Raw genomic sequence first — 12,024 nt, forward strand, 5'->3', positions numbered from 1 at the left:
TTTAACTCGATTCTTTAAAAACTGTGAACATCCTCAAAATACAAATTCTGTTATACTTATTTTTACCTATCCTGCAATTGTCACTCAAAAAAGGTTTGCATACATAATAAGCAAAGACATAAATAGATACAGCTCTGATTTCCTTATGGTTAAGAAAGTTAGTCTTGCCAAAGCAATAATAAATGCCTCACATTTTTCAGTGTACTTGTGAAAAATTTTTAATAACTGTTTTTATAAACATAGAATATTCTTACATATGCTAAGGAATTTATGCATTTTGATGTATAGTTACACATAAAATCATTTATATTTTATCAAATGACCATTATTTTCAAATAAGTCCTTAAGAGAAAATTAATGTTTGAATCTCTAATAAATATTATAGTGTTCTTGGGTAGAGATTACTAATAAAATTAAGTTCAAAGGTATTGCTTGTTACTCTAAAAACTAAGAGGATCTAATAAAAGTATAAGGAGTGGCTCATAACTTAAGAGTACCCACTTCAAATTGTAGACAAGAGTTAACTATGTTATTACAAATTTTTATATCAATAGCAATATGATAAAATGAGAAATTTGGAATATTTGTGAATAAGGTATAAATGAGCAGTTTTAGTTTGGTATGTGTAGTCTGTTAAAACTTTGCTTCTGCACAATATATTTGGTGATAAAATTCTTTTAAATTCTATATAATTTAGAAAGCAAATTCAATATTGTAAATACGATAGTATTTTCCTTTGAGAAAATTTGTAATGGGAGAAATTCCACTGCCAAGTCTCATGCAACATTAAGTCACAGGGAACATTCTAAAAAGTTACAGTTTTTCAAGCCGCCATTGGGACTATGTTGTCATAATTAAACTTCTTAGGCAGTTTTGCCAATGTCTAAAACCACCTTCAGTGTTCCTTTTCCATAGTAGTATTTGTCATCTTTAAAAAGGTATTTCACCCTTTCTTTTCTATGATATAGTTGGTCAAGGTTCATGGTCAAAATAGATTGTTCCCAGAATTACTGCAAGTGGTCTCTGGGCAGCAGCAGAGTCATCCTGGTCGACTTGTTGATTTATTGTATATGTAGCTCTACCCATCCTGAAGCAGAACTGCATGTGCTGGGTTCAATTTTGATGAATGAGGTGTGGTGCACAGATGGAGAAAAGGTGAGTATCTCCCAGAGCCAGACCTTCGAGGTTTATAAATTATTTATAGAATACTTCAGTGTGCTGCAGCAGTGGTCAGGGCTGGTTTCTAATATGGTCACAAGAGCTCTTTAATCACCTTTCCCCTCAACAGAAAAAGACTGGCATTTAACAGAGAACTATAAGCCAAGAATAAGATACTGTATGACTATAAGGGTAAATCTCCATTTAGAACAGGAGTCACTTATCATTTATAGACCTTGAGAGTTGACGGCCAACTTTATGCACCTACAGAGTAAGAGCAATGATATCTTAAATTTATCTAGTATTTTCTCCATAATATCCTGAATATAGTTTTAACTTATTACCAGCCCTTTATAGATCTTTATAACAACAAGTAGAAAATGGACACATGTTATCTCTTTGTTCCACATCAGAAAACCATCACCTTGTTCCTGGGTCAAAATATGTAAGTTTAAAAATTTTAGTGCCTGGCCAGCAGTCAGAATTTACCAATACAAATTTTTAAAATTTAAAAAAATACAGTGAGGGGCTATACCATTGGCTAAGAAACTGAGACTTAAAAGACTCTAGTATCTAGAAGTCTTCTGATCCAAAAATTTGCCAATAGATGAAAATAACCAAATTATTATTTATATTCTCTAATATTTACAAACTTAATTTCCTTATAAAAGAAGTTAAATTTTTTTTTTTTCAAGAGAAGTAAGCCTTTATTTCCTTGTTTCACAAATAAACTTGGCTGAATTTGTTGCTTTTTGCTGATTAGTCGAAGAGACCAAATCCCATATCCTCATCCGACTCCTCCGACTCTTCCTTTGCTTCAACCTTGGCTGGGGCTGCAGCAGCAGCAGGTGCAGCAGTGGTGGCAGCGGCCACAGGGGCAGCAGCCACAAATGCAGATGGATCAGCCAAGAAGGCCTTGACCTTTTCAGCAAGTGGGAAGGTGTAATCAGTCTCCACAGACAAAGCCAGGACCCGCTTGTATCCATTGATGATAGAATGGGGCACTGATGCAACAGTTGGGTAACCTATCTGCAGACAGACGCTGGCAACATTGCGGACACCCTCCAGGAAGCGAGAATGCAAAGTTTCCTCTGTGATGTCAAGCACTTCAGGGTTGTAGATGCTGCCATTGTCAAACACCTGCTGGATGATCAGCCCAAAGGAGAAGGGGGAGATGTTCAGCATGTTCAGCAGTGTGGCTTCGCTGGCTCCCACTTTGTCTCCGGTCTTAATCAGCTGCACATCACTCAGGATTTCAATGGTTCCTCTGGAGATTTTAGTGGTGATGCCTAAAGCCTGGAAGAAGGAGGTCTTCTCGGGCCCCAGACCAGTGTTCTGGGCTGGCACAGTGACCTCACATGGGGCTATGGCACCAGCACGGGCAGCAGCTGGCACCTTATTGGCCAGCAGCATGTCCCTGATCTCAGTGAGGTCCTCCTTGGTGAACACAAAGCCCACATTCCCCCGGATATGAGGTAACAGTTTTTCCAGAGCTGGGTTGTTCTCCAGATGCCCTCGGATGGCCTTGCGCATCATGGTGTTCTTGCCCATCAGCACGACAGCCTTTCCACGGAGGGACATGCGGATCTGCTGCATCTGCTTTGAACCCACATTGTCTGCTCCCACAATGAAGCATTTTGGATAATCATCCAAAAGTTGGATAATCTTAAGGAAGTAGTTGGACTTCCAGGTCGCCCTGTCTTCCCTGGGCATCACGGCGGTGCGTCAGGGATTGCCACGCAGGGTTTAAAGACGATGTCACTCTCACGAGGACGCCTGGAGAGAGGAAGCTAAAAGAAGTTAAATTATCAGTGTGATCATGCCATAGCTGTTACAGTATTTAGGGTTCCCAGCAGCATGTTCAGGAAACAAATCATTTGCTGATAGAAACCTGATTCAACTACTAGAACTGTAGTTAGCAGAGTCCATTTACAGGCAAACTTTGTGTTCCTTGTTTAGACTCTACATTAAAAGTTTCATTTGAGGGGCGCCTGGGTGGCTCAGTGGGTTAAGCTGCTGCCTTCGGCTCAGGTCATGATCTCAGAGACCTGGGATCGAGTCCCACATTGGGCTCTCTGCCTAGCAGGGAGCCTGCTTCCTCCTCTCTGCCTGCCTCTCTGCCTGCTTGTGATCTCTCTCTGTCAAATAAATAAATAAAATCTTTAAAAAAAAAAAAAGTTTCATTTGAGTGAAAGCTTAGGTAAAAATCTAATCAGTATACATAGAGTTTATTGCTCTATGGTTCTAACAACCGTTGAGGAGAGGTTTTATTAGCTGTCAGTCTCTGCCCAAGGGGAAGTTCGAAATTTTCTCCTAAAATACCCATAAGGAGTAGGTTCTCAGGAGTCAACAGAACATAATCAGTTTTGGACATTCGTAAGTTGTGGTTGGGGAGAGGGTGTGAAGGGTTCAGATTGTCTCCCTGGGGATCTTTCTTTGAAGTTCAGGTCTGATGCAGTAAAGGCGCCCTGAGGCTGCTTCCTCCAGAGAAATCCTGCAACTCTAAGTCCCAGAAAGTGTCAAGGCTCCTGGGCTCCGTGGGCACATGTAGCCTGTGGTGATTTGGGGGGAAAAAAGGTAATAATTATATCAGCTTCTGAAGGGCTAGGATCTTGTCTGTTTGGCACATGTATAGGACACGGTCCTGACATTTCTGTGACTCTGATTAAAATTTTTGTTGAATGAATAAATAAACAAATGAAAGCTATTTACATATTGCCGCTTTTCAAATATGCCCATATGTTAAAGACTAGCTGATTTTCTCAATGATTTTATTGAACTCACTAATAATTTAGTATTCTAAGCTTTAAGAACACATATTTGTAATATTACATACATTTTTAGAGATTTTACTTTTATTTATGTGGGAGAGAAAGTGTGAAAGACAAAGAGATCACAAGCAAGCTGTGGAGTAGAGGAAGAAGCAGACTCCTTGCTGAGCTGGGAGCTCCATGAAGGACTTGATCCCAGGACTCTGGGATCATGACCTGAGCCAAAGGCAGATGCTTAACAGACTGAGCCACCCAGGCTCTGTAATATTACATACTTTTAAAACGGGGATTAATAAAGTACTTTTCCTTTTGTTTTGTACTCTTCAATTTTTATTTAAAAATTCAGTCCATAAACATTTGAAGTTTTTCTGTAATTGGTCCATTTGCCTAAATATTCATTTACCACTAGCCTACCACAGTGATTCCCAACTGGGGGTAATTTTGCCACAGAGTTTTGCACAGACATTTAGCTACATCTGGACACATTTTTCGTTGTCCCACTTGGAGAGAGAGTACTTTCAGCATCTGGTGAGTGGAGGCCAGGGTCCGGCCCCGCAACTATCCCCTTCAGTGCAGAGGATGGCCCCACCACAGTCATTCAGCACAAAATGTCAGTAGCACATGGGTCTGGCAGAACTAGGATATGGAAGTGAAGTGGAAGTATGTTCATTTCCTAGGGCTGTTGTAACAAGTTACTATAAACTGGGTGGCTGAAAACAACAGAATTGATTTACTCACCGTTCTGAATCAAGGTGGGTGCATGGCTGCCTTCCTTCTAGGACATAATCCTCCCTTGCCTCTCCCAGCTTCTGGCGGGACCCGGTGTTTCTTGGCTTCCTTGGCTTGTGAATGAATTCATCCTAGGTTCTGATTTCTGTATTTGATGTTTTGGTGGCTGGGGCTTTGCTTACATGGAATAGGGTCATTTGCATACAACCTTGAATCACAGATTCCTTCAGACTTTGTGGAGTAGACCTGACCTCTACCCTCTCAGGAACAGCCTCCTGTTGAAGAAGCTCATACAAAACTCTTAGCTTCTTGAATGAAGTTAGGTAGGTATGTGGGCTACTACAGATTTCTCTCTTCTCTGATGATCTTTCACTTCTTCCTTTAAGTGCTTATTCATTTTCTCAATGCTGGATTTTCTGAATAAGAAAGTTAGAGGTCTTACTTATTTCATTAAGTTTTCCCCCAAAGAAGCAGTCTTTGAATGTTTTAAATTAATGCTATGATTTTATCTCAGTTATTAAGCTTATTTTAATTTTTCTTCCGTTTTCCTTATTTTCCTCTATATTTTGATATTTTAAACATTTGTTTCTTGTTTTCGTTAGTCCAATTAAATAAGGCTATGATATTTCTTGAGTGCCAATTTGACTATATCTTAGTCTTTTTTATGCAATCTTATATTTTTTAAAGCTATTTAACTTTTTTCTTTGACTCTTAGTGAGAAAAGAAAGCTTTTCAAAAAAGATTTATGTTTTATAGTATATATTGGAGTTTTATTATTTTTTATATCCATGCATTTTAATTAGGGAATTTTTTTTTTTAATTCTTTAGAAGTCACTGAAGTTCTTGTGGTCTGAAAAATGGCCTCTCTCTCTCTTTTTAATGATCTGTGGATTCTTGTGGACATCCTGTATTTTTAAGGTACCAAAGTTTGGCATCCGTTAATTAGAGAGGACTAATTAGGGTTATTTAGGTTTTCATAGCATATTTTTTGCTTTGTTTGGTAGTCAGTCTGATAAAGGTGATTTAATTTCTTCTACCACTAGCATGATTTTGTGTCTTGTACACTACATACTTTTTGTTTTAAGAATGTAGATGCTATGTTACTTAATCTCTAGAATTTATAGTTGGTACACTTTGTGAATTGCATACATTTTTTCCCCTCTTATTTTCTTTTATGCTCTTTGGCAGTTACTAAAGATAAGAATCAGTGATCCCTGACAAGTCACTCACCTTTCTTATTAGTCATATCATCACTGTATTGATAACTATAAATGTTACAGTGCTTATATGCTTCTCCAGTCACATTTCCCACATACAACTTCTTTCCCAGTCAGATTGAATGCTCACTTCCAGGCTCTTGGCTACAAATTCACATGTAGATATCAACCTGTGGTTCACTGATGCTTGTCCTGTAGTAGATATTTTAAGTAGTTCCCATGGAAACAATGTTCTCTCATATTTAAGCATTCAGAATATACTTAAATAAAACTATGGTTTAGTCAAAATTACCCTGGGTTGCACCTTCTTGTATATGAATTTTGTGGGTCTTGCTTCTCCTGGTGTTGAATACCACTACACTCCTGCTTCTGTGAGGACAGATTGAAGTTGGCAGGCAGTCTCACCAGACACAAATAGGTTTTAAGGTGATACTGCATTTATCTAGTTTTATAGAAAGATACAGGACAGGGGACACAGCTGGTACAGAAACTTTATCTCTGGCAAATACAGAAGTGCCTTTTGCCTTCTCCTCTAAATGGGGCATGTGTGGTCAGCACAAAACAAATGTCAGAGTTCTTAGGGGCATCTTGATACTGAGGAACCACTGCCTTGATTTCCCATCAATATTTTAAATTGTTCTAGACACAGAAGCACAAGCTGCCAGTCAGTCAACAGATCCCTTGTTCCTGGGGCAAAAGGAACATGGGAGATGAGGAAGACATTCCACATTTATTTTAAATACATAATTTCCAAGCGTGCCTGGTAACTTCTTGCTGTTTAAGACACGATCCCAAATGTAGCAGGTTAAAGCAAAAATAATATAGTAACTCAGGGTTTTGCTTGAATGGTTCAGTGGTCTGGGCTGGGTGGTCTAATTAATCTTGGCCAGGCTTGCTCATGGGTCTGTGATCAGCTGGCACTTTGGTGGAGAACTGGCTGGTTGCCAATAAACCTACCCACAGCTCTGGCAGTTGGCTCCCTCCAGGCTCAGGGATGATGATGACAGGGCACAAGTCTCATCACCCAGCAAGCAGGAGAGCCCTTACTGCCATGATGGCTCAGAGTTCGAATTACAAGTGCACTGAACAAGCATTCTTCTGCTTGTATCACATTGACTAACACCCTATTGGCCAAAGCAAGTCACATGGCTAAGCGCAGACTCAGAATGGGAGGACACCTCAGAATTATCACAGCAAGGGAACAGCACTGCGCCAAGACAGACTCAGAGGCCCTTCCCAGAAGGGACATTCTGCAGCTGCTACAGAGACACTGAAGCTGGCTTGATCCTCATCCTACCCACTAGCCCCATACCATGAAGGACTTCATTTTCATGCCTAGCTACTGAAAGGATTCTTTCCTTAAAGTTGTTTACTGATTTTCCTAGGATATATCTTAATGCAGATCATTCCTCGTTTACTTTTCTTGGAATATGGTGTTCACGTTTAGTATTTTATGCAGGTCTTTCATTCCGAGACAGTCTTCAGTCACTGTTATCTTTAAAAAATGTATTTTGTTCCCTGACTTCTTTTTACTCCTTCAAATGAGATTTATTTAGGCTGAATCTCTTTTCCCCCTGATTTTCACTTTTCTCTCTAACGTTTTAATTAATTAATTATTTATTTGTTTATTTAATTTTTACTTCTCTTTTTTTCTGTTTTTATGCCCCTTATTATATGGTACACAGTATTTTTTTTTTCCCTTAAGCTACTTCCAATCTTGCCATCATTTGTGAGATTTTTTAGTTTTTCTTCCACTTTTCTCTTGAGTTAACTTTTCAGAATTCATCATCTGCATACTCACTTGTTCTTGAGCTCATATATTCTATTCTTTTGTCTTTTGGGGGGGGCTCAGTGAGGTGATTGATTTACTATGTGGTCTTTTTTTGTTAGTGTTATTAACCAATGGCAAAATATGTGGTTACAATTTTCAGCTGCATTTCAATGGCTATATGTACTATTTTTTTTCCTGGTGAACTTTTTTTTTAAGTTTTTATTTATGTATTTGAGAGAAATAGCAAGAGAGCACAGGACTGTGAAAGCAAGAGCAAGGGGAAGGGCAGAGGGAGAGGCATGGAGGGAGAGGGAGAAGCAGTTTCCCTGCTGAGCAGGGAGCCTGATGTGGGACTCAATCCCAGGACTCTGGGATCATGACCTGAGCAGAAGACAGAGGCTTAAAGGACTGAGCTACCAGGTCCCCCCCCCCCCCGCCCCGACTGAACTTTCTTTACTTGTTTTTTCCTTCTGTTCATCTGTTAGGGGTGAGAGAGTTTGCAGTGTGTGAGGGGAAGTCTCATTGTCTTGGATTCCCCATGAGAAGATTTACATGGGGATCCACTCTCAGAATAAAGATAGCTGGAAGGAAACTAGCAAGCGCAAAGCAGTTTATTAAAGCAAAAGTACATTCTCAAGTTGGAGAGCCAGTGGGTTCCAGAGGTGAAACTGGCAGGGCCCTATGTTGTTTTGGGGTTGAATAACAGTATTGGGTCTCTCCAGGCTGGTGGAGGGTATGACATACTATGGGTGGTCTCCAATGGAGGTTGTTGTCAGTCATTTGGGAGACTCCTCCCAGAGGTTGGGAGGGGGAGATTTTGATTCTACAGGGTTTGTTCGAGAACCTTCATATCAGGGTTTCTCAATCTGGAGGGGCTCTTCTTGCAATGCAAATGCATTATAATGAGTGTAAGGGTTACCCTGCAGTAGAGGTGGAAGACGAGAGTGCATATTCTGTACCTGTAGCTCTTTGGTCTGTCAGCCCCAAGGTCTTGGAAGCCACAGGGTCAGGATATTGGGCCCCCCGGCTTATAATGTGTAGGCTTATTTATCACTGGCCTTGCCTCCGGCCCATGTCTCCATCATGTCCTTTCAAGGGCTTGGGACTCTGCCTTGGAGGTCCTTCCACTGCTCATGTCTAGCTTCTACCTAACACATCTGTTTTACATTTTTTAAAAAATAAATCATTTATAATTAGTTCTGATTACTCATTTTGGAATATGTTCCATTTTTCCTGGATCAGCTCTTTATCGTAAGTGGAAGAAGGCATTTTACAGGAAAATTAGAGCCATGATTTATTTTAATTTTAGTTTTATTTTTTAATTAATTTTTCACATTCTATTTATTTTTTATTGAGATATAATTGACGCATAACACTGTGTAAGTTTAAGGTAGGTTGAAGGCATGATTAAGGATGTAAGACCAGCAGAGCTGTGTCTGATTTGAGGCAGCTGTTCCTCTTCTCCAGCTCTGAAGCCTGGCTGCTGTGTATCTGGTCACAGGCCAGTCTCTTTGTCCTCTTTCTCCCTCAGGGTTACTCTGCTTCCTTCAAGTATTTTATATGTATTGTGATTCCATGTTTAATGCTATCTCTGCTTCTAGAATTTTACCCAGGACAGGGAAGATTGGTAGCTGGTCCATGCCTGCCCTTCTACTGTTGCAAGCAAGGAATTCAAGGTTTGCTTCTAGGATAGACCCTTCACAATGGAAAGCTATTCTTTGCTGGAATTTCTGGTGTCTGTGGCCTGAATGTCAGCTTTCTGCTTCTGCCCACAAGGAGCCCAGTTCAATTTGCACTGTGCTTACCGCCCTAGCTTCTATTTTGTGTTTTGGTTTTTCACCACACTTTTGTTTTTGATTAAAATGGACTTTTCCTCTATTTTTAAGTCTGTGGGTTATTTTGGGGGAAATGTTATGTTTATATCATCTTCAAAGTACAAATACTTTGAAGTACTCCCCCCTTTTTTTTTCTTCCTACTTTCCAGGAGATTTCTCAACTTCTTCCAGTCCTTTTTTCCCAAAGGTATCCATGGATGTTGTCAGAATTGTATTTTCCAGGAGCTCTTCATCATTCTCTGATTGCTCTTTTTGATCCTTTTCACTATGTGTCTGTGCCCATGTATGTGTATGTATGACATAGGATATACATACAGAAGGATGCACAAAATTTAAATGTACAGCTTTATAAATAGTAATAAAGCTGAGACTAACAACAGCACAAAGGAAGAAATGAAATACTGCCACACTTTCACAGTCCCCAAGTGTCTCTCCCAATCACAACACTCTCTTCCACTCCCCACCAACATATTCAATAGGCAAGTACTTTTCTGCCCTTAGTATAATCATTTCTCAATTTTGTTTCTAATTTTACCACCTGTATACATTACCTAATGATTTCTCTCCTTTGTGTCTTTTTCTTGTGATTTTGTATCTTTAAGGATATTAGAAACAGGTATTTATGTATTTATTTATTTAAAAATTTTATTTATTTATCTGACAGAGACACAGCAAGAGAGGGAACTACAAGCAGGGGGAGTGGAAAAGGGACAAGCAGGTTCCCACTGAGCAGGGCTCGATCCCGGGACCTGGAATCATGACCTGAGCCAAAGGTGGATGCTTAACGACTCTGCCACCCAGTCACCTCTAGAAACAGGTTTTTAAAAAATAACTTCTTTTTTTCTGTAGCATCTGTTTTTCTACTGGGTTTCTATTATCAGTTTGACTGAATTTTCCCTCTCATATTACAGATCTGTCTAACATGCCAAGTAATCCTTGCCTTTTCATTCATAAACAAGTCTTATGCACCAGAAAATGATTGGAAATTCAATTTATGAGTGGGCTTGTTGGCAAGTGGATTCCTTAGTGAATTGATCCTTTTTTGTTGGGCATCATTGAACTCTAATGTCTGGGGCGGAACCTCTTTCCTGGGGGTTATGTCTGACTAAAGCTTTCTTTTTTTCTTTTTTTTAAAAATATTTTATTTATTTATTTAACAGACAAAGATCACAAGTAGGCAGAGAGGCAGGCAGAGATAGAGAGAAGGAAGCAGGCTCCCTGCTGAGCAGACAGCCAACTAGGATCATGACCTGAGTCTAAGGCAGAGGCTCCAACCCCCTGACCCACCCAGGTGCCCCTGACTAGGGCTTTCTGAGAGCAGAGCAGGAAGGGGCTTAAGTTCCGTTATTAAAGTATATGTTATCACTAAATTTCTCAATTTTAGACTCCTGTCTCACCCAGTCCACCAAGGTCCCTTGTGTTCTGAGGGGGTCTCCTCTGTTCTGTTTCTTCAGAGATGGAAACCTAGTACTCTTGCCTGGAGACCTGAATATATGACTTCTTTGCATATAGACTTTCAACCAATCCCTAATTTTTAGCTTCATTTCTTCTGATCTACCAAGTGACTCCAAGTCACAACACTTTTTGATTCTATGGGTGAATCATATTTCTTCTCATCCAGCACTTAAATTGCAGTTTTATTTCACTAAATCAATTACCACTTGTCTGTTAAATCCCTAAAAAAAAAAAATTCAACTTCTTATCTCCTATTGCCACTTCTCCATTCTTTTTGAGCTTGTGGGTTTATACATATTTAATTTCCTTGCTCTCCTTTTAGTTGATTTTCTTGAGGGAGAACAGATAACACATGTACTCAAACTACCAAATTAACCAGAATTTTGAGCAAGGACAGTTCAAAGAAAATTTCATATAAGATTTTCCCTTTTTCTTTCATTCTTTTTCTAGAAGCTCTTTGATATTTTCTTCCTTATAATTATGTGTATGTGTGTATGTATCAAGATGACATATTTAAAGTTATCCAGTTTCAGAGTAGTAATATTGACCAATTATTTTAGTAGTCAAACCAAATGTTAACATTAAGTGCAAGTTTCAAGGGTTGAACCATTTTTAAATGAATCAATATGGAACTAACATTTATATTTCCATTGGTAGATTTGATATTTTGAAGATGATATATTGTGGAACAGACATCTTCAAAGGAAAAAAAATGTTAAAAACTTGAAGTTCAGTTACTTTACATACTTTTTACATACTTTTCTCCTAATCTAATAAACTCAGTATGTTGCTATCTCTAGGTTTTTGAGACTTACCCACTACCAGTTTGTCCTTTCCTCTTAAAGCATTTGTTTCACTGCCTCATTTTATTGCTTAGACTAATGAAATCTAATTTTAAAACCAGTTTCCTCAGGTATTGGCTACCAGTATTATCCTCCCCACTGTCCTCTTCATTCTGTCTGTTCAGCTTCTCTTTTTGAGGACATCCCCAATTAAGGTTATTAACTTCACTTCATGCTTCCCTTTGCCTTTCATTTGTACTCATTTTGTCTGGCTTGGGTAATTCCAAAGTAAATCGTTTTGGCCAC

General features: G+C 39.1%; 1 protein-coding gene across 1 annotated transcript; it reads right to left on the reverse strand.

Annotated features, from left to right (window-relative positions):
• Nucleotides 1-1,837: 1,837 nt before the first annotated feature.
• LOC132008684 (large ribosomal subunit protein uL10) lies at nucleotides 1,838-2,949 on the reverse strand. The gene has a single exon (XM_059387277.1). It carries the CDS (start codon nucleotides 2,869-2,871, stop codon nucleotides 1,918-1,920), a length of 954 nt encoding a protein of 317 aa, XP_059243260.1. The 5' UTR covers nucleotides 2,872-2,949; the 3' UTR covers nucleotides 1,838-1,917.
• Between the last annotated feature and the right edge of the window lie 9,075 nt (nucleotides 2,950-12,024).

This window comes from Mustela nigripes, unplaced genomic scaffold (genome assembly GCF_022355385.1).
Source record: "Mustela nigripes isolate SB6536 unplaced genomic scaffold, MUSNIG.SB6536 HiC_scaffold_661, whole genome shotgun sequence".
Taxonomy (NCBI): Eukaryota; Metazoa; Chordata; class Mammalia; order Carnivora; family Mustelidae; genus Mustela; species Mustela nigripes.